The 27,770-nt window shown below is 51.0% G+C and overlaps 1 protein-coding gene across 10 annotated transcripts; it reads left to right on the forward strand.

The window, feature by feature from the left end:
* The first annotated feature begins 52 nt into the window (after positions 1-52).
* On the forward strand, positions 53-25,743 carry LOC125132136 (NADH-cytochrome b5 reductase-like). Of its 10 annotated transcripts, none has more exons than XM_047789011.1 (8): positions 53-149; positions 5,195-5,342; positions 6,794-7,253; positions 8,422-8,570; positions 11,518-11,605; positions 16,931-17,035; positions 21,482-21,685; positions 23,446-25,743. In XM_047789011.1, exons 3-8 carry the CDS (start codon positions 7,065-7,067, stop codon positions 23,647-23,649), a joined length of 939 nt encoding a protein of 312 aa, XP_047644967.1. In that variant the 5' UTR covers positions 53-149; positions 5,195-5,342; positions 6,794-7,064; the 3' UTR covers positions 23,650-25,743. The 10 variants fall into 10 exon arrangements, with proteins under 10 accessions (XP_047644967.1, XP_047644970.1, XP_047644968.1 ...); XM_047789014.1 differs by having other exon boundaries at positions 6,988-7,253; XM_047789012.1 differs by having other exon boundaries at positions 53-145.
* The last annotated feature ends 2,027 nt before the right edge of the window (positions 25,744-27,770 follow it).

A 27,770-nucleotide genomic window follows, 5' to 3' on the forward strand; every position in this document is an offset into this window, starting at 1 on the left:
CGGCTTTAACCAATCACAATCAGGGCATCTTTGTCTTGCCCCACCCCCCAGACCTTCTTCCTTTTCCCGCAGGTGGAATCCTGCCCGCCTTGCCGCGGGCGGGGGGAAACGTGCATGATTCTCACCTGAGGGGAGTCGCAGGAGGGTAGGTGAGTGGTTGTGATGGGGGCTGGGACGGGACTAGGAGAAGAGCTCCAGGACCTCAAACTCGAACTCAGGACAACCTTGATCTCTTACGGCAGTTGGAGTTTGGGCAGGGCACGTCCTTCTGAGCCTTAAAGTCCCTCGCTGTAAAAATAGGGATAGAAGTGCCTAAACTAGCGCAGCTGCTCAGCGTCCCGCACGTGGTGGGTTTCCTTTCCTCTCAACCACTTCTCACTATAAGCTTGAGCGTGGTCCTTGCACCGACCGCTTGTACTGCTCGCCTCCTCCCCAGCGCTGAAAGTGAGTTCCTTTCCTCCTCTTTCCTTGGAATTTCCTTTTGCGCCTCCTAGAAGCAGGATCAGAGGTACACCTGGAGGTGTACCCTGCTCTTTGAGCAACACGTGTTTATCAAATGACAAACTCTCAGGCACTGCTGAGCACCAGGTTTGCACTGGTGAATGAAACAGATGTGACATAGACCTTATAGGTTAGTAGGCGATACAGACAGACAGCAAGTAAATAAATAGCAATTACAACACACACACTTCTTACCCCGTTTCCCTAGTTATTTTTCTCTTTCGCATTTAACACTAACGTGACATGTTTTCCATTTTGATCTTGTTTAATGACTCTCCCACTAGAATGTAAGCTCCATGAGTGCGCGGGTTTCAGATTCTTCACTGAAGCCTGCCCGTAGATCAGCGTCTGCCACAGACTCAATATGTGTTTAATGAATGAATAAATAATAATATGTGGTTAATCAATAAGGTATTATTAATAATAAACATAGTACCTGCTAGAGAATGAGAAGGGGGAAGGTTCAGCAGAGCTCAGAGGAGGTGACCTTGAAGCAGGGCCTGAGGGTGAGGAGCATCATCGCAGCAGAGGCAACAGCAGGTGTCAGCGCCTGGCTTCTTACACTGAAAAGGCAGAGGCTGAGAGAAGGCTTGTCTTTAGGAGGAAGCTGGATCTTTAAAATTCATGATTAACATGGCCAACTTCTCTACTAATTTCCAAACAGCCAGGGAAAGTGAGATTAGTAAAACATGGAGAAGATAAATTTAAGGCTGAGATGGATAAATAACCGCCTTGGAGTTCCCGTCATGGCTCAGTGGTTAATGAATCCAACTAGGAACCATGAGGTTGCCGGTTCGATCCCTGGCCTCACTCCGCGGGTTAAGGATCCGGTGTTGTGGTGAGCTGTGGTGTTAGTCACAGATGCGGCTTGGATCCTGCGTTGCTGTGGCTCTGGCTTAGGCTGGTGGCTACAGCTCCGATTCGACCCCTGGCCTGGGATCCTCCATATGCTGCGGGAGTGGCCCTAGAAAAGGCAAAAAGACAAAAATAAATAAATAAATAAATAAAATAACCGCCTTGGAGTTCCCATCATGGCTCAGTGGTTAACCAATCCGACTAGGAACCATGAGGTTGTAGGTTTGATCCCTGGCCTTGCTCAGTGGGTTAAGGATCCGGCATTGCCATGAGCTGTGGTGTAGGTCACAGACAGGGCTCAGATCCCAAGTTGCTGTGGCTCCGGCGTAGGCCGGTGGCTACAGCGCCAATTGGACCCTAAGCCTGGGAACCTCCATATGCCGTTGGAGCGGCCCAAGAAAAGGCAAAAAAAAAAAAAGATAAATAACTGCCTTGCTGTACAGGAGTTTACAGTTGACAGAGCTCCTTCACTTGCCTCACTTTATCTGTCAAATACCTCTTGGGAGTAAGGGATCAGCATAAAAAGAGCACCAGACCTCATTCACTCCTCATACAAACCTGGTACATAACACGCAAGATGAACTGCTGTGACACCGTGCCAGGCCACAAGCTCTATGCAGGTAGAGCCCATGTTTTATTTACCTCTGCTGTGTCCCAGCACCTAGCACGGTGTCTGGCTCCCAAGCCCTATTTGTCAACTGAGTACTTAGCACTCACCTGAGCCTTCCATATGCCAGGCCTGTGCTTGGTGGTAGAATAAGGAAATAAGACACCATGTTTGCCCTCAAGGGGGTCTCAGCCTACTAAATCTTCCCAAAATCATAGAACCAGGGGTTTTTTTCCTCTAGAGAGAAACTTTTCAGGAGTTCCCCTTGTGGCTCGGCGGGTTAAGAACCCGACATATCACCCGTGAGGATGCAGGTTCAGTCCCTGGTGTCACTCAGTGGATTGAGGATCTGGCATTGCCGCAAGCTGCAGCATAGGTTGCCGATGGTGGTTCAGATCCAGTGTTGCTGTGGCTGTGGTATAGACCACAGCTGCAGCTCCAATTCGATCCCTAGCCCAGAAACTCCCATATGCTGCAGGTGAGGCCTTAAAAAGAGAAAAAAGAAATTTTTCCTCTATAAAAGAAGGATTTGTTGCACACAGAGGAACTGTCCTTCTAAAACCAATGATAGTAAGTGGTAAGAGAATTTGGACAAGTTCTGATCAAGAAGAGCATTGGGCACCAGGCAAAAGATTGGATTGTGTCCAGTAGATGATGGGGAGCTGGTAAAGATTACCAATCGGGGGAGAACTCTATTCAATATCCCCTAATAACCTATGATAGAAAAGAACGTGAAAAAGAATACATACATATACATAATGTATATATAACAATCACTTTGCTATACACCTGAAACGAACACATTATAAATCAACTATGCTTCAATTAAAACATAAAAAAGTGTAAAAAAAGAAATGAATTAAGTGATGCATCGTATTGAAGTGATTCGTCTATAATAAAGAAGTAAATAAAGTATCCCAATTTTTGAAAAAAGTTGCTAAGCAGGGGACTGGCGTGATCAGAGCTGGTGGCAGGTTAGGGGAAACTGGAAGCCCACTGCTTGAGCCCATCAGAAGCTCCAGTATAAATGGCCATGAGAAGCAGGAAAAGGGGGACAGATCTTAAAGGTTAGGACCTGTAAGAAGTGGTTGGTAACCAAGAAATGGGACTTCCCTGTCCTCTGGCAGACTTGGTGGTTTGCTCCCCTGCTTTTCTATAGACGTGGCCCACGCCTTGATTCTAGCACTTAATGCACACACAAAGCTATGGGCCCCAGGGTGCTCATAAAAGCCAGTGACAGTGTGGCAATTGGGCCCCTAACCTGTGCTGGGAGTTGGAGATGAAGACACTCGCCCCTGCCCTCCAGAAGCATGAGATCTAAGGAGAAAGAGCAGCCTGGAGACTTAAGAGATGAGCTCTGCATTCTGGCTTCCTGACCCGGCCTCCGTTTTCCCTGTTGGGAGATGAGGAAGAGCATAGCCCGCTTACATATGGCTGTCGGGAGGACTGAGTGAGCCGATGCCAAGTGCTTGGCACAGACTGGCCCAATAAATGACGTCTATTCTTATAACAGTTATTATCTGTTTCGTGGATGACTCTCCTCCAAGCCAGGAGTGCCTCCAGGACAGAGACAAGTGTCACTCACCTCATTGAGCAGCCTAGGTATCTAAGGCAGGAATGAATGGGAGAAAATCAAAGACTGGAGTTTTAGAGGAAACTGCGTTTTAGAGGAGTGATATTTACATCAAATGATGGTCTGTGACATCAGACTTCTCCTAAGTTCTGTTTTCAGACACGAGGAAGGAAATAACCCCTCTCTACTTTGATTTGCCTGTGGATTTTAATTTTATTTATTTATTTATTTATTTATTTATTTATTTATTTATTTATTTATTTATTTTGTCTTTTTGGGGCCGCACCCACAGCATATGGAGTTTCCCAGGCTAGGGGTTGGATCAGAGATGTAGCTGCCGGCCTACACCACAGCCACAGCAGCGTGGGATTTGAGCCATGTCTGTGACCTACACCACGGCTCAGGGCAACACTGGATCCTTAACCCACTGAGTGAGGCCAGGGATCAAACCTGTGTCCTCACAGATAATAGTCAGATTCATTTCCACTGAGCCATGATGGGAACTCCTACCTGTGGAATTTTAAATGAGTAGTTTCCTTGCAGGTGAGATGACCAGGTCTATTTCTGTTATAAACTGTGAAGTTCCACATATAAATGCAGAGAACTTTGATAAACCCCAACCTGCCCTCACAGAAACATCTCAAAGTAAAATCATAGCCATTTATACTGTCCTTCCTGGAGTTCCCGTCATGGCTCAGTGGTTAACAAATCCGACTAGGAACCATGAGGTTGCGGGTTCGATCCCTGGCCTTGCTCAGTGGGTTAAGGATCCAGCGTTGCCGTGAGCTGTGGTGTAGGTTGCAGACGCGGCTCGGATCCTGCGTTGCTATGGCTCTGGCTTAGGCTGGTGGCTACAGCTCCAATTCGACCCCTAGCCTAGGAACCTCCATATGCCGCGGGAGCCGCCCCAGAAAAGGCAAAAAGAAAAAAAAAAGGAAAATATTCTGTCCTCCTGATCTTTCAGACAGTGTTTGCCTAACAGTACTGAAACCAAGATCCTTTCCTTCCTTCCTTCCTTTCATATAACATGCATATTTTAAAATATACGCTCTGTTGGAATTCCTGCTGTGGCATAGTGGGTTAAGAATCTGATTGTAGCAGCTTGGGTTGAGGCTGCAGCTCAGATTCAATCCCTGGCCTGGGAACTTCCATATGCCGTGGGTGAGGCCAATTAAAATATATGTATGTGTGTGTGTGTACATATGTATTATGTATGTATATATATGCACACACTGCTGTTTCATAAAATAAATTAAAAACAGTTCTCTGCCCTCAAGGAGTCCACAGTCTCAATAGAGAAGGAAGACCTGTAAACATGCAATTTCTTAGAGTTCCTATTGTGGCTCAGCAGTAATGAACCCGACTAGTATCCATGAGGATGCGGGTTCGATCCCTGGCCTCACTCAGTGGGTTAAGGAACCGGCATTGCTGTGAACTATGGTCAAGACACAGCTGGGATCCCGTGTTGCTGTGGCTGTGGAGTAAGGCCAGCAGATGCAGCTCCTATTCAGCCACCAGCCTGGGAACTTCCATATGCAGTGGGTATAGCCTTAAAAAGCAAAACAAGAGAAAACAAAACAAAAAAACATGTAACTTCTGAACAGTGTGACCTACTGTAAGTTAGAGCTTCACTCACTTGAAGAGTATTTATTGCCTAGATGACCAGGGCTGGACCAAGCGCCGTGAGTGCTGCAGGAAGCAGGAAGCCAAGCAGGCCTCTACAGACGGCTCCAGCCTATACTCTTCCTCGACTCACTCGGTCTTTCCCTTGGTGTCAGCTACCCAGAGCTGCAGCTCCACACTTGGGTAACTAAACCTGCTTAATCCAACTGGCAGCTGGACTTTTCCCTTGGATGCTGCTTGGCACCCAGCATAACTCGTACTGAACTTAGCATCCCCCCCACTTCCTCTTTCCCCTAAAACTCAACCTCTCTTGGGTCCACTCTCCACCCAGGGATCCAAGCTAGACATCTGATGTCCCTTTAGTGTCCCTATCCCCCTCACCTGCTCACCTCACAGCCATCAGTCTCCGGGGCCTGTGAATTCCCACTTGAGTGTTTCTCTAGTTGATCCCTGTCCTCTCGTCCTCCCTGCAGCTGCCCTGGTCTAGGGCCTCATCCCCTCTCCCCTGGACCACCACAACCATCTCCTCCTTTCCTCTGGTTGAGGAGCAATATGCTCTGAAATTAGAGCCGAGTTAAAGTCCCAGTGCCATCATGTGGGCAGCGATGTGACCCCCGTTTTCCCATCCATAAAATGCCACCTCTAGTACTGGCTTTGTTGTACCCGTGAGATGAGATGCAGCAGTTTGGTAGGTGACTCACCAACAAATGCTGAGTGAAAGAAACCAGACACAGAAGAATATATCCATATGGTTCTGTTTATATGAAAGTGAAAACTGGGCCAACCTGGACTGTGGCGGCTAGGGTTGCAGACAAAGGGGGCCCAGCTAAGGAAACGCAAGGGAATGATTATATCAAAAGTCAGGATGGTGGTTGGGGGGGACAGGGGTGTGATCAAGAAGGGACCAACCCTAACCCTAACCCTCACCCTCACTAACCCTAACCCTGTGGCTTCTGGGATGCTGGCAAGGGTCTTTTTACTTGAGTGAGTCCTAGTTACAAAGGGGTTCTTTTTTTTATTTGTTTACAGTCGAACCTGTGGCATATGGAAGTTCCCAGGCTAGGGGTCAAATCCAAGCTGCAGCTACTGGCCTACGCCACAGTCACAGCAACACATCTGTGACCTATGCCACACCTTGTGGCAACGCCAGATCCTTAAACCCACTGAGCGAGGCCAGGGATTGAACCCGCATCCTCATGGACACTATGTCGGGTTTTTAACCTGCTGAGCCACAGCAGAAACTGCACAAAGGGGTTCTTGTATAGCATTTAATTTATTTTTCATAATTATTAAATTGTACGTAGGTGTTCCCATTGTGGCACAGCATAAACAAATCCGACTAGGAACCATGAGGTCGTGGGTTCGATCCCTGGCCTCACTCAATGGGTTAAGAATCTGGCATTGCTGTGAGCTGTGGTGTAGGTCGCAGAGGCTGCTCGGATCTGGCATTGCTGTGGCTCTGGCATAGGCCAGTGGCTACAGCTCCGATTGGACCCCTAGCCTGGGAACCTCCATATGCTGTGGGTGTGGCCCTAAAAAGACAAAAAATAAAATAAATTGTATGTAAATGTTTTACTTCATCGTTTGAAATATTTCAAGAATCCGATGAGATTTTCTTTGTCATCCTAATCCAGCACCCAGCCCCGGATGAGGTCACCAGTTTGAATTGCTGTGGCCCGCCTGCCCGCCTCCCCCGCCAGGCAGCAGATTCCAGGGTGGGTTCACTCCATCCCCAGGGCTCACACTGAGCTTGGTGCCTGCAGGCCTCAGGCAGAACGAGAGGAATAGGGGTGACCAGCATGTAGCCCCATGTTCTCCCTTTGCCCAGGGGGCAGGGCCTGGGCCTGCCCTGGGAAGAGCGCCCAGGTGTCGCTTCCCAGCCTGACCAAGACCCACTGACGGGTGATGGCTGAGAGGGAGGAAGACGAGGAGGAAGCCTGGCTGCAGCTCCGGCCGGTGGAGCCCTTGCCCTCCCAGTGCTGCGGCAGTGGCTGCTCGCCCTGTGTGTTCGACCTCTACCAGCGAGACCTGGCAAGGTGGGAGGCAGCCCGAGCCAGCAAGGACAGGAGCCTGCTGAGAGGGAGCACGTCCCAGGTGAGGGAGAGCTACACCTCAGACCCGAGGGCCAGGTGGCCGCCTCTTCCGGGCCTCAGCCCTGTACTGTGTACCTGCTCGAGGAAGCTTTCTCTGATCCTGCACAGCAGAGAGAAAAGCGTGGGCTTAATAGAAGCAGATGGATCGGTTCAAAGCCTGGCCTTGCGATGGTGGGCAGGGGGTGAGGAGTGGTCCCAGGAACTGGGTGTGGGCATTTTACAGGAGAGGGAGATCTATGAGTTGTGGCATTCAGAGAAGACTTCCTGGAGGAGGTGTGGGTGGGTGGAATAGTAAGGAAAGTAGGCTGAGTCTTAGAAGACATGAATTTGAGTCCCTGCTCGTGGTGTGACAAATAAGTCTCTACCACTCAGGCCTCTGTTTCCCCACATAGAAAATAAGGATGACGGGAGTTCCAGTCGTGGCGCAGTGGTTAACGAATCCGACTAGGAACCATGAGGTTGCGGGTTCGGTCCCTGCCCTTGCTCAGTGGGTTGACGATCCAGCGTTGCCGTGAGCTGTGGTGTAGGCTGCAGACGCGGCTCGGATCCTGCGTTGCTGTGGCTCTGGCGTAGGCCGGTGGCTACAGCTCTGATTCAACCCCTAGCCTGGGAACCTCCATATGCCGCGGGAGCGGCCCAAGAAATAGCAACAACAACAACAACAAAAAGACAAAAAGACAAAAAAAAAGAAAATAAGGATGTCGGATTAAATAATCTTTAAGATCCCAACAATTTCTAAATTTTGCACATCTGGATTTAGCAGGTTTGAAGAGCGGTCGGGTCTTTCATACACGGCAGATAAGTGTTCCGGATAGAGGGCACAGCTTGAGCAAATAAAGACTCACAGATTGGAGGCAGCAAGGTATCCTTGGGGGTACAGAGAAAAGTCTGGCATCTGATGCCCAGGAGCTAAAATGAGGCTTGGGGCCGATCCACGGGGCCCTTGACCATTCAGCTAAGGAGCTCGTACTTTATCCTGGGGCTGAGGGAAACCATGCAAGGCTTCAGCGCAGGATGAGCCCGACGTAAAGAGCTCTGGCATTCGCAGAGCATGAAGGGAAGCACACTATTATACAGGAAGCTTATCAACCGCGGTGGCCTCTCCTTGGGGGCAGGATGCTCCTGCCTCTTGAGTCTCATTCTAGCTGTTGAATCTTTTCCTCTTGCAGAGCTGCCCCTCCGAGCTGAACCCGGAGACCTTCATGGCCTTTCCCATCAGTGCCGTGGACAGGCTCTCTAAGGACACCTACCTAGTCCGGTTCGCGCTACCTGGAAACAGCCAGCTTGGCTTGCGACCTGGCCAGCACCTCATCCTACGGTACACGCAGGCAGCAGGAGGACCCAAGCTTTGCAGCTGTGCTCTGCCAGGTGCTGGCTGCATGGTCTAGGGCAACTTGCTTCACCTTCCTTAAACCTCCATCATCTTCAAAATAAACATAGTAATGCATGCATGACTCAGGGGGTTCTTGGGATTGAACTAGATAATGCAGTCGCATAAATAACACCAATAACAGCAAACACTTTTATAGCACTTACTATCCAAGGCACAGTTCTGTGTGCTTCTATGTATGACCTCATTTATTCCTCACAAAATCCTGTACGGCAGGCACTGTTCCCATACCGGAGAGGAAACCAAAGTCAGAGAGGTTGAGTAACCTGCCCAAGGTCACACAGTTCAGAAATGCTGGAGCCAGGATTTTGAAGGCCAGCAGTGTGGCTCCAGAGCTTGTGCTACTAACCTCATACAATTAGCACCAGCTGATAGAAAGGACACTGTCATTACGAATAAGGGACTCAGTGTCACATAGTTAAGAAGGATTCCGACCCAGACAGCCACCTGCCTCCTGAGTTACTCCCTTCATCCTCTGAACTTCTTTCTTCCTCCTGGATTTCTTTTGCACTCTCCTCCCACCTCAATCCCCACCTCCATCTACCCAGGGACAAGAGCCTTTGGGACCCCCAGATGGAGGTGTCTGCCAGGCAGTCGACTCTGGGTCTGAAGCCCAGCGGAGAGATCTGAGGTGCAGACACGGATCTGGGAGTCATCCAGCTGTATCCTTATACTCGGATGGCGTTTGGGAGCCTATGTGGCATGGAAAGAGGGAAGGAGATAGGACCGAACCTGGCAATTCCAGCATTTTACACTACCGGCAAGAGGAGGCAGAGCCGAAAAGGAGACAGAAGGTGTAGTCAGAGGACAAGGAAGTGGGTTGATGATCCAGCTTGTCTCTGTAGCATTGCCAGTTCGATCCCTGGCCCAGCGAAGTAGCTTAAGGATGCAGCGTTACTGCAGCTGTGGGGAGGGTCACAGGTGCAGTTCAGATTCGATCCCTGGCCCAGGAACTTCCATATGCTGCGGGTGCAGCTGAAAAAAGGCCGGGGGTGGGGTGGAGGGGACGAAAACGGGAGAAAGCTTCTTACTGGTCACACTCTGGTCACTTGCCTTGCCCTGACCCCTGGTGTTTGTGCCCAGCTCGTTTTGGCCTGTGACCTGGCTAATGATCCATAAAGGGGCCACAGGACAGGTCAGAGCCCCAAGCAACCCTCCATCCCATAAGTCAGGGAGGCACATGGTTCTTTTGCTGTACAGTGGGTTAAGGATCCAGCATCCTCACTGCTGTGGATCGGGTTTGATCCCTGCCCTGGGAACTTCCATATGCTGCAGGCACAGCCAGAAACAAACAAATATAAGTCAGGGATGCCCTGAACTCCCTGCCTCTAGGCCAGGCCCTCTCCTGCATCCTGTCACTCCAGTGACGTTCTAACACATGCCACTGACCCTGTTGCTCCCTGTTCAGACCCCTGCTGGTGCTCCAGGATGCCTCCCCAGGGACATGCTGACCCAAGGTCCTCCCCTTGCCCCTTCTTCCAGCCCCAAGATCCACTCACCAGTTCCAGGCTTGCCCTGCATTATCCTACTTCAGAGCTTTTGCCCAGGCTGTTCCTCTATCCGGAGTTACGTTCCTTCCCGTCCCTGTTTTGACCCGTCAGGAGCCTGCTCATCTTTAACACCCAGCTCAAGGAGGCCTTCTGAGTGTTCCCAGATGAGAGTGCATGTCAGTTTCCCCTCTGTCGTGGCAAATGTCACAGGGTCCTTTCCATCCAAGCCATGCCCTATGTTCTGTGTGTTATTTCCTTGCTTGTTCTACCAGCATGTATTGAATATTTTTGCCCAGCTTTTGATGCATTCGGATGGGTCTTTTTAATCTTTGCATACCTCAAAGAAGGAAATTTTGTACGTAGTGGGACTTGAGTGAGGAATGCTTAGAGGCTCCAGGGAAGCTCAGAGGAGGAGCGGTAAGGAACCAGGCTCTGGAGGCAGACTGAGCGCTGGGTGAATTCTAGCTCTGTGACCTCAGGCAGGTGACATCCCTTCTCTAAGCCTTGGTTTCTTCACTTGAGTTATTGTTTGAATTAAATGAGATACTGCATATAATGTGCTTGGTGCATCATAGAATTTGATACAACTGGCTGCTAGTATTATTACTTGAGATTATCCTCCTGGCCACTTGTTGGTAATACTGTGGGGAGGATTCATGCAGGGGGTCAGGCTGTGGACTAGGGCACCTTTGAGGGTCCTTTCCATTCCAGTGCTCCTGGCATACAGTAACATTTGATGGTGTTAATTACAGTTGGTTTTATCTTTTATCTTTTTTTTTTTTTTTTTTTTTGTCTTTTTAGGGCTGCACCCATGCCATATGGAGGTTCGCAGGCTAGGGCTTGAATCGGAGCTACAGCTGCGGACCTAAATCACAGCCACAGCAATGCAGGATCCAAGCCGTGTCTGCAACCTACAGCACAGTTCACAGCAACGCCAGATCCTTAATCCACTGAGCAAGGCCAGGGATCAAACCTGCATCCTCATGGATGCTAGTCAGATTCCTTTCCACTGAGCCACAACATGGGAACTCCTGTTTTTATCTTGATCGTTCTATGGTTGAGGAGAGGTCAGGAAAAGCCACAGTAAAGTCCTAAAACAGCTCACATCATCAGTGTACTTTCTGAGGCACGCTCTCCTCTGTAATCCCAATGGAACCACACAGAAGCAGTGGCAGAAGGATTAAATGGCCTGCCCTAGGTCTCACAGCCAGCACGTGGCGGTGGGGGAGCCCAGTGCTCTTTTATTCTGCTTCACCTTGCCTGCCCTTCAGTGAGGACCACTGGAGGGGAACTGGGCCCCCACCTTTACTTCCACCCAGCCTGGGTACTATAAGGGTTTGTTGAATGACTAGCTGACTGCCTCACTGAGTGCTTCTCTTCCCCAGAGGGACAGTAGAGGACTTAGAAATTCAGAGAGCCTATACACCCATCAGCCCTGCCAACACAGAAGGATACTTTGAAGTTTTAATCAAGGTAAGCCGACTCACACGGATGCGCTAAGATGCCATCGACTGGCCCTCCGTTTGTCAGCTTGGTGGGCGTGGAGCAGTTCCCTCTGATGTGGGAAAAATCCGTATTCACATGGGAGGAGCCTGGCTTGGGGGGGAGAGTGGGGACAGTGAAGGGGGGGCGCTGGGGATTGCTGCTGGGCCACCAACAGAGGGCATGTTCTGGACAGATTTTATGAAAAAGTGGCCTGGACTGAGAAAGGTAAAGCTGTTCCTCCTACCTTCTTACGTATCGATGGAGAGTGAGCCCTGAGCCAGGGAGAGGGGGACCAGGTCACTCGCACCTGCTGTGTGCAGAGTCAGACACGGTGCCGCCTACAGACAGAGGCGGACTGGGACAGTACGATGTGATAGATGCTGTGACACAAGGCCTCAACCCAACTCAGGGCGCGGCACTGCAGGGAAGGTGGGCTGGACTTCCTCGCAGAAGCTGTGTGTTAAGCTGTATGTTTAAGCACAGGAAGGAGAAGGCAGTTCTGCGGGGAAGGGATGGCGTGTCCAATGGCAAAGGAGGCATGACTTGGGGAACTGCCAGTCATTTGTCCTGGCACAGACGGGGGGGGGGGTTGTGTGCAGGCAAAAGATGGGGCATAGAGGACCTAACTAACCTGAAACCCCCCCATCAGGGGGTCAGCGGGGTCCGAGGCATTTGAGTTGGGCCTTGAAGGAGTACAAGTTAGCAGGGGCAGCAAGGATGTTCCAGGGGTACAGATAATCAAAGCCGGGTCTTGTGGGAACTGTACCCAGTCTGAGTGGCGGGAGGAGAGGTGCTCGTGGGGGCAGCTGAAGTAGGTGGGGAAATTGGCAGAGGTGAGATGGACGAGGTGGGCTGAATGCAAAATCCCCCAGAGTCCCAAGGACTAGGCAACAAATGAACAAGAAGTATGAAGGGGAGTTCCCGTTGCGGCTCAGTGGTTAAAGGACCCAGCTAGTATCCATGAGGATGTGGGTTTGATCCCTGGCCTCACTCAGTGGGTTAAGGATCCGGCGTTGCCGTGAGCTGTGGTGTAGGTCGCAGTTGCTGCTCGGATCTGGCATTGCTATGGCTGTGGCGTAGGCCAGCAGCTGTAGCTCCGATTAGACCCCTAGCCAGGGAACCTCCATATGCCGCAGGTACAGCCCTAAAAAGCAAAATAAAGAAAGAAAGAATTCATGGGGTCCAATTACGTGCAAAAATAATTGGGTTGAACTCCATGAAATTGCTGACGCTCTAATTTTTTGGCTGCTCCTATGGCATGCAGAAGTTCCAGGCCTGGGTTCAAACCTGAGCCATAGCAGTGACAATGCTGGGTCCTTAACCACTAGACCACCAGGGAACTCTGTGTAACATTTTTGACCTATAGAAAATAACAGTTTCATATGGGTAGCTGAATACATAGTTCCGGATCATTTCCCAAACAGAAATCTGGGGAATACCTATATTTAAGAACAGTTCTCACATCCTTTCTCTCTCTTGTAAGACAGACATTAGCCCCATTTCACTGCTAAGCAAATTGAGGCCCCAGAGGGGCCTGAGGCTCCACAGGTGGTAAGAAGTGCAGTTAGTGGATGAGCCCTGGCCTCCTGACTCCAAGATGCCAGCAGCATCTCTGACTCCTGCCTTCCTGCCTGCCTTCAGCTCAAGTATTTATTCCCTCACACATAAGCTTGGATGGAATCCCTTCTCCACGCAACGGCAACTGTTTGTCTGGGAGATTCCACAAATCCTCTCCAAATGGCCCGCTTCCCCAAGCTGCTTGTCGGGGTGTGTTTCTATTGAAAGGATAAGCCTGAAGACAATTCTTCAGGGCAGCTGGATCTCTCCCAGCTGCAAGGCTGATTCCTCCTTCGTTTAATGGAAAGCCTCTCTTTAGAGAGATGCTTAATTACCCCTAAGCCGCTGGCTGGGATGAGCTGGAAATGTCTTCAGATTGGGAAGGCAGGCAGGTTTTGTAAGGTTTACCCTCCCATTGGATGGGAAGGAGGAACCCCCATTTCTCAGGCACCTTCTAGGCACCAGGAACTGCTTCTGGCTCTTCTCTGTCATTGTCTCGTTTTAACCTCATAACCACGCTGCAGAGTAGATCGTATTATCCCCACTCGACAGATGAAGAAACTGAAGCACAGAGGGAGATGACATCATTGTCCCAAGGCCCCTGAGTATCATGATTCCAAGTCGAAGAACAGCAGTTCAGCGTCAGGTCTGTTTAACAAGTGTGCCTTGAGTCTTTCACTCCATGCCAGGCTTTGTGGGGGTGCTGGAGGCTCAGAAGGACCCTGCCTTTCTCTTTGAGTGCTGTCTGTGCCCTAGGGCTCTAAGCCCACCCCTGAGTCTGTGCCTGGGGCCAAAAAACAAGGTGTGCTCTCAAATATAGCCCCTAGCAAGTGAGGAGAAAGACTGACGCTTCCTGCCCAGGCTCTTCCAAGTAAGCCGAGGATTATCCTTGCTTTATGCATGTGGTGCCTGATGAAAGTTGGATGGGAGTTCCCCTCGTGGCTCAGAGGAAATGAATCTGACGAGTATCCATGAGGATGTGGGTCAATCTCCGGCCTCACTCAGTGGGTCGGAGATCCGGCGTTTCTAGGAGCTGTGGTGCAGGTCAGCAACTGCAGCTCTGATCTGACCCTTAGCCTGGGAACTTCCATATGCTGCTGGTGTGGCCCTAAAAAGATGGGGGGGGGGGAAACAAGGGTGATACCAGCAGTGGCTGTGGGTGCTAAAAAGCATGTCTAGTGACCAAAGCCTCTCCTTCAAGCTTGGTTATAATTTCTCCAAACACCCTTCCAGTCCTGTGTCTCAGGGCCTCCCTCTACCCCTACCCTGTCATGTCCACTTGCTCTTCCCAAAACATGACCTGGGCTGTCCTACCCCTGAGCACATCACACCTGATGCTCAGAATTCTCTGTGCTCCTGCTCCCATCCCCAGGGAGTTTGATCCTACCCAGTCTTCAAGGTCCAGTTCAAGCACTCCTTCCTCCAGGAAGCTATCCTTGGCTCAACTCTGTTGAAAGTGACTGTACCTCCTCAGGGCTCTCCCAGCACTTCATCCGTCTCACAACGGATTACCTCCTTTCTACCTTGTGTGTTGTCTGAGACTTAGGCTCCTCTTAGTTTGTGAGCTCCTTAAGGGAAGGGCCTGAATCTGGGTTGATTCTTTTGTTCACTCAGATCGTTACTAAGTCCTTTCCGTGGTCCAGGCACTGGCTAGCTTCATGGAGCTTGAGGTCCAGCTGTCTCTCCTGCATCCCAAGCATGGGATGCAGTGCCTGGCACAGAGTGGGTGGCCATCCAGGAAGTGCAGACTGCCCTTCCCCCATGGAGGAATCCCTTCCACAACCTTCATTTTTTTCATCCAACCAAGAGTCTTGGTTGGATGAAATTGAGAGATTGCAAATGAGTGGCCTACAGACTGACTCTGTCCTATACATAGATTTGGTTTTGGTCTGCACAAAGTTTTTGTTTTTGTTTTGTCTTTTTGCCTTTTCTAGGGCTGCTAGCACTGCGTATGGAGATTCCCAGGCTAGAGGTCTAATCGGAGCTGTAGCCGCCAGCCTACGCCACAGCCACAGCAACGTGGGATCCGAGCCGCGTCTGCGACCTACACCACAGCTCACGGCAATGCCGGATCCTTAACCCACTGAGCGAGGCCAGGGATGGAACCCGCAACCTCATGGTTCCTAGTCAAATTCATTAACCACTATGCCATGACGGGAACTCCACAACGTTTTAAATTAAAATTAATTTGAATTAATTTGCTGATGTTTCAAAAACAGGAGATTTTTTTTCCCCTTTTTTTTGTTGTTGTTGTCTTTTTAGGACTGCACCCACAGCATATGGAGGTTCCCAGGCTAGGGGTTGAATCAGAGCTGTAGCTGCTGGCCTACGCCACAGCCACAGCAATGCTATATCTGAGCAGCCTCTGCAACCTACACCACAGCTCATGGCAATGCCAGATCCTTAACCCACTGAGCAAGGCCAACCTGCGTCCTCAGGGGTGCTAGTCAGATTCGTTTCCGCTGAGCCATGAGAGGAACTCTGAGATTTTTTTCCCTTAAAATCTGAATTTCCCACCCCTGTTAGAAAGGCAGAAGATTTGGCATCATTGGCTCCAAGGAGTATGTACTGGAATTTGCAGTGTGGCTTCCTCCTTTAGAAAGTGTATTCACTCACCAGTTTACCACAGTCCCCACCACTCACTCTTGTCTCCCAAACTCTGAGTATTAGTTGCCATTGATTATCTCATACGTTCTTTTATTTTTAGTTTTTATTGAAGTATATAGTTGACTTACAGTGTTTTCAGATGTATATAGCAAAGTAATTCAGTTACAATATATAGATATAGATACATGTTCTTTTTTGGATTTTTTTCCATTACGAGCTAATATAAGATATTGAATAGGCGTTCCCGCAGTGGCACGGTGGGTTAGAGATCTGGCTTGTCTCTGTGGAGACAGTGGTTCAATCCCCAGCCCAGCAAAGTGGGTTAAGGATCCAGCGTTGCTGCACCTGTGGGTAGGCTGCAGATGCAGCTTGGATTCGATCCCTGGAACTTCCATATGCTGCAGGTACAGCCAAAAAAGAAAAAGAACAAAAAGATATTGACTATAGCCCCCAGGGCTATACATGAGATCCTTATTGTTGACCGATTTTATATACAGCGGTATGTATCTCGTTGATCCTCAATTCCAAAGGTACCCCTTTCCCGCCTTTCTCCTTTGGTGACGGTAAATTTGTTTTCTACGTCTGTGAGTCTTTCGGTTCTGTAAATAAGTTCATTCGTACCATATTTTAGATTTCACATGTAAGGGACAGCATGAGATATTTGTCTTGGTCTGACTTCACTTCACTTAGTATGATAATCTCTGGTCCATCCATGTTGCTGCAAATGGCACCATAACGTTCTTTTTTTACGGCTAATATCCACCGTGTATATGTACCGCGTCTTCTTCATCCAGTCCTCTGTTGATGGACATCGAGGTCGCCTCTATGTTGTGGCTGTCATACGTGGTTTGCACGCAGTTAGGTTACCTGCGTGGCCCTGTAGTTACTTGGCTTGAGACCTCTGTAGTTAAGGCCATAGGTCCTATGGATTCGTATCCCAGTCTTAGCATTTACCTTCCGTATAAGTTTCTGGGTCTCATCTGAAAACGGGGAATGACAGAACCAATTTTGTGGATGAGTGGGAGGATTAAATGAGGAAACATGTGTAATGTCCTGAGCGTGCAGCAAGGGCTCCCCTTCCATGGCTGATGTCGTCTGTACTGGCAGCGTGTGCCCGTCCCAGTGAGATCTGCCTTTGCTTGCTCCCAGTGCTACCAGACTGGGCTGATGTCCCGGTGCGTCAAGTCCTGGCGAGTAGGAGACACGGCTTTCTGGCGAGGACCTTTTGGAAGCTTCTGCTATAAACCAAACCAGGTCAGTACCCGCCGTATGTCCTCAGGACCCCCCTCCCAGCTTAGCTTCCAGGACTGCGGTGTTCACTTTCAGCCCATAGACTCTCACTGTGTCATTCGTCTGGAGGCCAAACCTAATCCCAAGGGTATTCTTGGGGCTGCTCTTAGGAGGAGATGGAATAGGCACCGAGAAACAAAACTGCCTGCCCATTGCTGGAGAAATTCAGACTATGAGCTTGGTATTTAGGGCCCTTAATCCATCTGACCCTCAGATTGCTTTCTGGCTTCACATGCTATTTAAAGACTCTAAAGACCATTTTCTAAATACACCCTGTGGCTCTCTGCTTGGGATCCCCTGCTTCCCAGCCCAGAGGCCCTTCCCCTCATCTTCACAGTATGTTCAAATCCTTCCCTGACAGTCCCAGGAAGAATCAGTAATTTCTCACCAGTTGGTGCATATCTGGAAAGCAGTTTTTTGTGGTTTGGGGTTTTTTTTTTTTTTTTTGCTATTTTTTGTCTTTTTGTCTTTTTAGGGCCGCACCTACGGCATAGGGAGGTTCCCAGGCTAGGGGTCTAATCGGAGATACAGCTGCCAGCCTACGCCACAGCCACAGCAACACCACATCCGAGCTGCGTCTGTGACCTACACTGAAGCTCACAGCAATGCCGGATCCTTAACCCACTGAATGAGGCCAGGGATCAAACCTGCCCCCTCATGGTTCCCAGTCGGATTCGTTTCCGCTGCACCAGGACAGGAGCTCCTGGAAAGCAGTTTGTAGCAGGAGTCTTGGGAAGCTTCATATCCTTGATTCTGATTCTACTCTGACGCCTGCCCTTTGGGAAGGATCCAGAATGCCACCTCTTGCACATGTTCATTGCAACATTACTTCCAATAGCAAGAAGTTGGAGACAATTGAATATCCAACAACAGAACAGTTAAGTACACTGGGTCACGGCTAATTGACAGATTTACAATTATGGTTATATGTGAGGTGATATGCTTATGCTCTTAGATCAAGTGACAAACACTAGGCAAAAACTGAATATATAGCAAGTTGGGAAACTAAGTGAAATTGCACAGAAAAATATTTTTTTAAAGCAATAAAATACTAACAGCTCTAGGATGTGGAATTATGGGTGATTTTTATTTACATCACTATATTTTCGAAATTATCCACAACAAATACCTATTACCTATATAATTAGGAAAACAAAGCAAAACAAACAAATGGAAAAGAATGAATCATTCCTCCTCTCCATTCTTTTTGTATAATTTAAGAATAGCTTTGATTGGAGTTCTCGTTGTGGCTCAGACTAGTATCCATGAGCATACGAGTTTGATCCCTGGCCTTGCTCCGTGGGTCAGTGATCTGGCGTTTCTGTGAGCTTTGGTGTAGATTTCAGACGCAGCACGGTTCCCGCATTAATGTGGCTGTGGTGTAGGCCGGCGGGTATAGCTCCGATTCAACTCTTAGCCTGGGAATTTCCATATGTCACGGGTGCAGCTCTAAAAAGCAAAAAATAAAAATAAATGAAAATAGCTTTTATTGTTATTTTCCGTATTACAAATTCAATATCTATTTATCACCCCCCCCCCCAAAATCAGCAGATATAAAGAGGCCAAAAGAAGAAATAAAAAATACCTGCAGTGAACTTCCCATCATGGCTCAGAGGAAACAAATCTGACTAGGAACCATGAGGATGCAGGGTCTATCCCTGGCCTCGCTCAGTGGGTTGAGGATCTGGCATTGCTGTGAGCTGTGGTATAGGTCACAGATGCAGCTCCTAATAGACCCCTAGCCTGGGACCCTCCATGTGCTGGAGGTATGGCCTTAAAAAGACCAAAAAAAAAAAAAATGAAACCTACAGGCTATCTACCCAAACACACTAGTCTTACTGCCTTGACATGTATCCTTCCAAATCCTCTTCCACACATGGGTGTGTAAACCAGTACACACACATTTACATATAGAATAATGAATGTCAAACGCACCTCCTATGTGCCCTGCTTTGGTTTTAGCACTTGCCATGTAGCGACTCATTTAATCTTCACACCAGCTCTTATTTAACCCTCACAACAGCTCTTAGGTACCGCTACCCCCATTTTAGAAATGTGAGGTGTGTCTCTTTTCCAGCGTTCTCCTAGCACTAGCCATGTGCAGCCTTGCATTTTAGCTGAGGGCAGGCCTGAGAGCAGGGACTGGGAATTGGCCCTGTTTCCTCCTGACCTGGGGGAGGGGGGCACCTGACGAGTGTGATCTTGACCCCCTTTTCTGGGTGGAGCCTCCTGGTGCCCAGTGCATGCCATCCCTCTGCATCCACAGGGCCCGTTGGAAAGCCCTCCACTTCCTGTCTGGGAAGGTGTAGGGCCCGGCCATGAGGGCAAAGACATGGCATCTCACACAGTAACATGTGGCCCCTGAAACTGTGGCTAAGGCTTGGCTCTGTTACTGTGAGGATGCTGGGATGCAGCCCCGGTCTTGCCACTCTGCAGCCACCTGCATTGCAGCCGGAGCACATTAGCATCTGTCCTGCGTTCCCTCCATAGGCATTCAAGGGTATTCACCCAGGGCCAGGCCTGTGCTGGACCTGGGGGCCCGGAGATGGGTCCCATGAGTCCCCTGTCCTCAGAAGCTCACAGTCCGAAGGGGAGACAGACATACAAATAGATGACAACAATGCTGTGGCCAGGGCGAGGGGGCATGCACAGGGGGCTGTGGGAATGCAGGAAGGACCCCTCACCTGACCCTGCCTCGGGGAAGGCTCCCCAGGGCAGAGCCCGAGCAGTGATGGCAGGAGGAGGGGGAGCAGGGCAGACTCTGCCTGGGAGGCTGGGCGGGCACAAACATAGGACAGGATGAGGGACCAGGAGCAGGGGCACAGCGAAGGGAAGGAATCTAATTGTACTAGGCCCCAGGCTCTGTCCCAGGCACTATATATGTCATACTTTAATCCTCACGGCAGTTCTGAGATAGGTGCTACTCTAGGGAGGTGCTGTTATCATCACCATCATCATCATCGTGTCTTTTTAGGGCCACACCTGTGACATATGGAGGTTCCCAGGCTAGGGGCTGAATCAGAGCTGCAGCCGCCAGCCTACACCACAGCCACAGCAACACCAGATCCAGGCCGCATCTGCAACCTACACCACAGCTCACAGCAACACTGGATACTTAATCCACTGAGCAAGGCCAAGGATCAAACCTGCATCCTCACGGACACCAGTCAGGTTCTCAACCTGCTGGGCCACAGCAGAAAATCCCATAGGGAGGTGCTATTATTATTATTATATATACATATATTTTTTTTTTTGTCTTTTTGCCTTTTCTAGGGCTGCTCCCGCGGCATGTGGAGGTTCCCAGGCTAGAGGTCTAATCGGAGCTGTAGCTGCTGGCCTACGCCACAGCCACAGCAACGCGGGATCCAAGCGGGAGTCTGCGACCTACCCCACAGCTCACGGCAACGCTGGATCCTTAACCCACTGAGTGAGGCCAGGGATGGAACCCACAACCTCATGGTTCCTAGTCGGATTCATTAACCTCTGCGCCACATCGGAAACTCTCGGGGAGGTGCTATTATTTTTTAACGAGGTGACAGAACTTGCCCAGATTACATGGCTAGGGATTTAGCCCCAGATCCACATGACTCCTGACAGCACAGGCGGTACTCCGTGCACTAGGGTGGTGTGCAGTGGCTGTCGCTAATGCTAGTGACAACTGCATTCACAGAGGCCTGATCTCTAGAATGAAGGAGGTGAATACCTCACTGCATGGGTCACGCACTAACCTTCAAGGCACTGACCTTAGAGGCCTAGAGCTAGGAAATGGGTTCAGTGAGGGGGAGCTGATGGAACAGGGCCTCCTGGGAACTCACTTTCATTGCCTGGGTCTCTGTGTCAGCGCTGTGCCTAGCATCTCATTTAGGCTAGAGAAGAGCAGGCTGGGTCCAAGCCAGGGCCCTCAGATCTCTGCAGGGCTTCCCTGGGGCAGAAGCAGCAGAGGCAGAGGGCAGGGCTGGGCTGGGGGTGGTGGGCAAAGCTTTGGTGGGAGCAGATTTCCGCTCAGCGTGAAGTGGTCAGCCCTCCCTGGCAAGGGGGGGGGTCAGCCTCTAATAGAGCATACTGCCTTAGGCCGTGGTGGGCTACCTGTGCGCAGAAGTGTGTAAGCAGGTCCTGTGGGGATGCTTAAGAAGGAAGCCAAGCCAGCTACAGGTGTTAGGAACCTTTATGGACAATTATGTTCCCTGTCAGCCTCCGGATTCCATGATTTCTGTCCTATAGACCTTATGAGCTACAGCCTTTCTCAAACAAGGATGGCTTCCCGGGGGAGGTGGAGAGGGGCACTCAGATGGGAGCTGGGGAGACACCCAGGAAGCCATGCAAGCAAGCCCAAGAAAAGACCCCAGAGCGGGTGGGTGGGGTGAGACCTCCCCTCAACCCGCCCCTGTCCTGTACCGTCCTGTTCCCCAGTACGGCGAGCTCCTCATGCTGGCTGCAGGCACCGGCCTGGCCCCCATGGTGCCCATCCTGCAGAGCATCACAGACAACGCCGAGGATGAGACCTTTGTCACCCTGGTCGGCTGCTTCAAGACCTTTGAGGGCATCTACCTGAAAGCCTTCCTCCAGGAGCAGGCCCGTTTCTGGAACGTCCGCACCTTCTTTGTCCTCAGCCAGGTGAGCCCAGGGGGATGACTTCCTTCCCTGATTGAGACTCCGCTGTCCCCTCGCCCCCATCCTGAGGACCTGCTGTGGGCTCTCTGCTCCCCGTGCCCTGATGGAAGCTCCAGCATGTGCCTGGCGTGCTTACTATGCACATGAGGAAACTGATGCGCAGAGGGAAGGCGCCAGCCCCTGCTGTGCTGCCAAATGGGCGGAGGCCAGGATTTGAGCCCGAGGCTGTCTGATTCCACAGCGCCCGCTCTCATGTGCCATGCCTTGCTGCCTGCCGTCCACCAGCTGGCATCATCCATTGTGCGGGCAGGGGACCGGGTTGCGGACTCAGTGGGCCGGGCACAGACGGCCTCTGGCTGTGACAGCTCCTCGAGGCAGGGACCATGTGTCTGGATCACCACGCTGTCTGCTTCACACAGTGCCAGGCACGGAGTGGGCGCTCACCCCATTAATGGCTGGGGAAGTAAGCTGGATCCGAGCTCACTGCATGCTTTACCGTGTTACTTTGTCCCTGCGTGGGAGCAAACCCTCCCGTTAACAGCTGCTCCAGTTGGAAGCAGCTGTGCCTCCTGAGCCCTCTTCCCTCCTGGATCCCTGCATCCTCATGGATACTAGTTGGGTTCTTTATTTTACTTTAATTTTTTGGGTTTTTAGGCCCGCATCCGAGGCATATGGAAGTTCCCAAGTAGGGGTTGAATCGGAGTTGCAGCTGCTGGCCTACACCACAGCTACAGCAACACGGGATCCAAGCTAAATCTGCCACCTACACCACAGCTCATGGCAACGCCAGATGGCTGACCCACCGAGCGAGGCCAGGGATCGAACTCAAAGCCTCATGGATACTAGTCGGATTCGTTTCCACTGCGCTGTAACAGAAACTCCACTGGTTGGGTTCTTAACCTGCTGAGCCAAAACGGGAACTCCCACATATGTTATACTTCAATAAAATGTTTACTTAAAAGAAATGCATTGTGGAGTTCCCGTCGTGGCTCAGCGGTAATGAATCCAACTAGTATCCATGAGGATGTGGGTTCAATCCCTGGCCTCGCTCGGTGGGTTAGGGATCCAGTGTTGCTGTGAGCTGTGGTGTAAGTCACAGATGTGGTACAGATCTGGCATGACTGTGGCTGTGGTGTAGACTGGCAGCTGCAGCTTTTTTTTTTTTTTGTCTTTTTTGCTATTTCTTGGGCCGCTGCCACGGCATTCGGAGTTTCCCAGGCTAGGGGTCGAATCGGAGCTGTAGCCGCCGGCCTACGCCAGAGCCACAGCAACGCAGGATCCTAGCCGCGTCTGCAACGTACACCACAGGTCACGGCAACGCCGGATCGTTAACCCACCGAGCAAGGGCAGGGACCGAACCCACAACCTCATGGTTCCTAGTTAGATTCGTTAGCCACTGCGCCACGACGGGAACTCCCCAGCTGCAGCTTTGATTTGATTCCCTAGCCTGGGAACCTCTATATGCCGCAGGTGTGGCCCTAAAAAGGAAAAAAAAAAAGCAGAAAAAAGACAAAGAAATTTATTGTGTACCCTGAGGGTGCTCCCTCCTCCCTGTGCCTCCCTGTGGTGGAGGATAACACCCACCCACGGGCCTTTGGGAGGGTGGTCCGAGTCCCAGGGCGAGGAAGTGCGGGCTCGTGGTGGGGCTGGGCGGAGGTTGCCCTCCCCATCTGCCTCCGTTTCCTTGTTTGGCAGAGAGGAGCTGACTGTGACATGTGCGGGCCCCAGTAGTCACCCCCACTGTTTCTCATCACTCATCCCAGGAGAATTCCCCGGAGCATCTTCCCTGGAGTTACCGGGACAAGACCCGCTTTGGCCGCCTGGGCCAGGACCTGGTTGACGAGCTAGTGGGCTCCTGTCGGAGAAAGCCGTTTGCCTTGGTCTGTGGCTCAGCTGAGTTCACCCAGGACATGGCCAGGTGCTTGCTGAGCGCGGGCCTGGCCGAGGACGCCTACTTCCTCTTCTAGGCCTGGCCTCGCTTCTAAAGCGCAGCTCCTGGCGCTGGGATGCAGGAAGGGGCACAGACTGGAATCCAGAGACCTGCATGCAAGACCGCTGCTGACTCTCCGGGTGACCCGGGCCCGTCTTTACCTCTGCACGCCTCCTTTTCTCATCTACCCCACGAGGGTACTGACCCCCTTGGGCAGGCATCCTGCTGGGTGGAGGGAGGTGGGAGATCATGCCTGTGGGAGCCCGGGGAGGAGAGGACCCAGCTGGGAGTCAGGGAGGACCTCCCCGACCCCAGAGGGAGCCAGGTGTGGGCTAAGTTGGCAGGGGAACGGATGGAGGGAGCTTCCTGGTTCCTCAGGTCCCCTGGGGCCCTGCCCTGTCATGCCCGTGCCACAGCCTGCTTTCCCTGGAGACTGCATCTCTTGTGGCCTCAGGGCTGGCTCCCAAGAGCTGCTCCCCGCCTGTTTAAGGAAGGACCGCAGGGGCGAGCTCTTTGGAGGAGGAACTCGCCAATGTTGTTCCTCCAGCGCCGCGAGCCTGACCCGATGGAGGTCCTGGGTTCTGTGACCTGACTTTGTCTCAGAACGAGGTGGGGCCCTAGATTATCTTCATGTTGTTTCGGCCCCAGGCCTTTCCTGCTGCAAAGGCTGTCTCCCTCCCCTGGCTCCAGCCCAGCCCAGAGTCCTTTCCCCAGCAAAAGAGGCCCTGAAAGCAGATGCCCCTCCCTCCTGCAGGCAGCCAGCTCAGCTGAGCCTTCAGCACCCTGGTGACAGTTGCTATGGAGATCTAAAGATAGAGCAGGAGTCAGGAGACCTGGGTCCTTCTTCCTGCTCTGCCCACCTAGCTGCTGCAGATTCAGATCCACCCACCCCTCCCCCTTCAGACCCCACCCTCTCCATTCTGCACAGGGCATGCCCTCCCCAGGGAACTCGGCGCTCCTGGGCATCACACTGCAGTTAACGAATTCTGCTTTTTGCAGCCTGGGCTCCAGTGTGCGGCACCAGCTCAGGCTGGCTACAGGCAGTCCCAGGACCAGAATATTAAACCATGGGATCACGGAATCAGAGAACCATAGAACTGTAGAGTTAGAATTTTGCAGTCAGAGACTCACAGTCCTCATCATATCAGAGATTAAAGCGCAGGGCTTCAAAAAGCATCCTGTCAATCAGACTCATTGTAGCCAGGAGGCCACATGACCTGCCCAAGGTAAAGCAGTTCATGACAGGGCCAGCGTTAGATGCCAAATCTCTAGTGTCAGCCCTGATTTCGGAACGTTCTCGGTGATTTTTAAACTGAGCTCCGCAGGACACTATGGTTCCACGCATGGTGGCCCAGAAGGGATGGCCAGCTGGGATCTCCAGGCCTCCCTTCAACCAGCGCAGTTCTGTTTTTACCCCTTTTATATCTGGGCGCTTGGTGTCATTTTCATTTGTGAAACAGGGTTTTCCCGCACTGCCCAAAACGTTGTAACAAATCTCTGCGCTGTGCCGTGGTCAATAAATAATCATGACACGCCGTTGGGGGATGGTGCTAAAGGTTTCCAACCACGTCTCACGGGCAGAATTCCATGGTCAGATGGAGGCGGGGAATACTGCCCTTGACCTTCGGCAAGAAGCATGTGCCCATGAGCATATTTAAGGCTCTGCAAAGTCCAGTGGCGAAGAAACGTTTTTTCGTTGTGTTAACCCAGAGGTTCCCAAGCTTATTTAACTAGAGAGCACTGGGAGACCAGCAGTCCATGGACCACGCTTCAGGAAATGCTGATCTGTTACAAAGCTCTTATCAACACAGCGTAATGAGTGGGAAGGCCGTTCCTGGAGTGGCAGGGGTCCCAAGCAGGAACTGTGGCCTTTCTGGTGACTTGAGCAAGACACTTTTTCTCTCTCGGGGCCTCAGAAATCTGGGCATCTTCCTCAATCTTTCCCCTCCTTCAGTGAGAAGGTGCTATTGAGTCTACGCACAAGTACTCCTGGAGGGCCTGTTAGGTGCCAGGCTCTGTTCTAGGCACAGAGGAAACAGCTGAACAAGGCAGATGCTGTCCTGGGAAGCCCCGTCTGGGGAGCTTAGAATTCAACGAGGAAGGCGGAAATTAAAGTTGTAATTCTAAAAGGGATGAGTGTGGAGTTTCCACTGTGGTTCATCCGAAACAAACCTGACTAGTATCCATGAGGATGCAGGTTCCATCCTTGGCCCTGCTCAGTGGGTTAAGGATCCAGCGTTGCTGTGGCTGTGGTATAGGCTGGCAACTACAGCTCCAATTCGATCCCTAGCCTGGAAATTTCCATATGCCACGGATGTGGCCCTAAAAAAGAAAAAAAAAGGGGTGGGGTGGGGGGATGAGTGGGCTGAAAGGGGAAGTATGGAGTGTTAGGAGAACGGATGGCCAGGGCTTTAGCTTGGCCTATGGGAGGCCAGGACAGACCACTGCACTGAGGGTGGAGGCCTCAAAGCGACACTGTTGCTCATAGTTAGGGGCCTGGAGCTGTTCCCGTGGGGCAGTTCTCGTGTGTCTCTCTTTGGCCTATTTTAGATATGGATGTTTAGCTATCAGACGAGGCCCCTCAGTGATAACCAACAGCCCCACTTGTTCTAGAATGCGTCGCCCCCCCCCTTCCCCTCAATCCAGGTGGGATCTGTGCAGTCTGGATGCTGGTAGGGTCTCTTGTCATGGACACTGGTGAGGGCCCAGACACAACCTTGGTGCCAAGACACCAAAGGGCACATATCATCCAGACACTTGAGAGCTTGGGGCTGGGTCCCGTGTCTCATAAGATGATAAGAAAGCCCGGGAGGGGGATGAGTTGGAATGCGTGAATTGGGGGGAGGTTCCGGTCAGCTGGCCCATTCCTCCCAGCTCTCCTTGAGATGCCCCCACCCACCCCCCTGTGTCGGGAGAGGTGTGCTATCAGGGTGTTGGCAGCAAAAGCAGAGGCTGCTTTGGTTCCCCTTATTGTGTTTTGCCTGCACGACTGCCACATTCCCCTCCTCAGGAAAGGGATGGGGTGGGCTGGGGGCTTTTATCTGTACCACTTTATTGTAAAAAATATTTGAAATGAATATAGCAAAATATGAACACCCAGGAGTTCCCATGGTGGCACAGTGGTTAACAAATCTGACTAGGAACCATGAGGTTGCGGGTTCGATCCCTGGCCTTGCTCAGTAGATTAAGGATCCGGCATTGCCATGAGCTGTGGTGTGGGTCGCAGACACGGCTTGGATCCTACGTTGCTGTGGCTCTGGTGTAGGCCAGCAGCTACAGCTCCAATTAGACCCCTAGCCTGGGAACCTCCACGTGCCACAGGTGAGGCCCTAAAAGGACAAAAGACAAAAATAATAATGATAATAATAATATGAACACCCAGTCTGGGTGATAGGTTCACTGTTGTCTCCTTTATTCATGTTCTACCTGTTTCTGTGTTTGAAATAGTTCCATAATTAAAGATTTTTAAAAATAAGATCAAATACGCTTGGTACTTCAGGAACTCAAGACTTAAAAACTTTCATTCTGGAGTTCCTGTCGTAGCTCAGTGGTTAATGAACGTGACTAGGATCCAAGAGGATGCAGGTTCGATCCCTGGCCTCACTCAGTGGGTTAAGGATCTGGCATTGCTGTGAGCTGTGGTGTAGGTTGCAGCAGTGGTGTAGCTGTGCTCAGATCCCGCGTTGATGTGGCTGTGGTATAGGCCAGCAGCTGCAGCTCTGATTCGACCCCTAGCCTGGGAACCTCCATATGCTGCAGGTGCAGCCCTAAAAAGACAAAAGACCAAAAAAAAAAAAACCCTTTCATTCCTTCTTTCCCATCTCAGGTTGTGCCCTTTTATGCCTTCAAGCCTTTCAGTCTTTCCTTTGAAACCATTGTGAGCACCTACTGTGTGCCCTGGTCTAGCTATAGCAGTTAATAGTGTAAACAACACCTGGCACCCACAGCTGACACGCTGCTCCTGCTGCTTGTGCCTCTTCTCTTCCTCATAAACTCAACCCAGACAGACTTTCCAGACACCAGAGTTTGGGCCTCTTCCCCCCCCCCCCTTTTTTTTTGGTTTTCTTTTCTTTTCCTTTTTAAATGATGCAGACATGGGTTCACATCTCTTACCGATTCTGTAAGTATCCAGGGCAGGTAACTTGGCCTCTCTGGGCC

This window comes from Phacochoerus africanus, chromosome 8 (genome assembly GCF_016906955.1).
Source record: "Phacochoerus africanus isolate WHEZ1 chromosome 8, ROS_Pafr_v1, whole genome shotgun sequence".
Taxonomy (NCBI): Eukaryota; Metazoa; Chordata; class Mammalia; order Artiodactyla; family Suidae; genus Phacochoerus; species Phacochoerus africanus.

Coding starts and splice junctions, on each gene's coding strand:
- LOC125132136 (XM_047789011.1), top strand. CDS start 7,065: ATGGCTGAGAGGGAGGAAGACGAGGAGGAAGCCTGGCTGCAGCTCCGG. Junction 8,571..11,517: donor GGCCAGCACCTCATCCTACG/GTACACGCAGGC, acceptor TCTCTTCCCCAG/AGGGACAGTAGAGGACTTAG. Junction 17,036..21,481: donor TCTGCTATAAACCAAACCAG/GTCAGTACCCGC, acceptor CCTGTTCCCCAG/TACGGCGAGCTCCTCATGCT.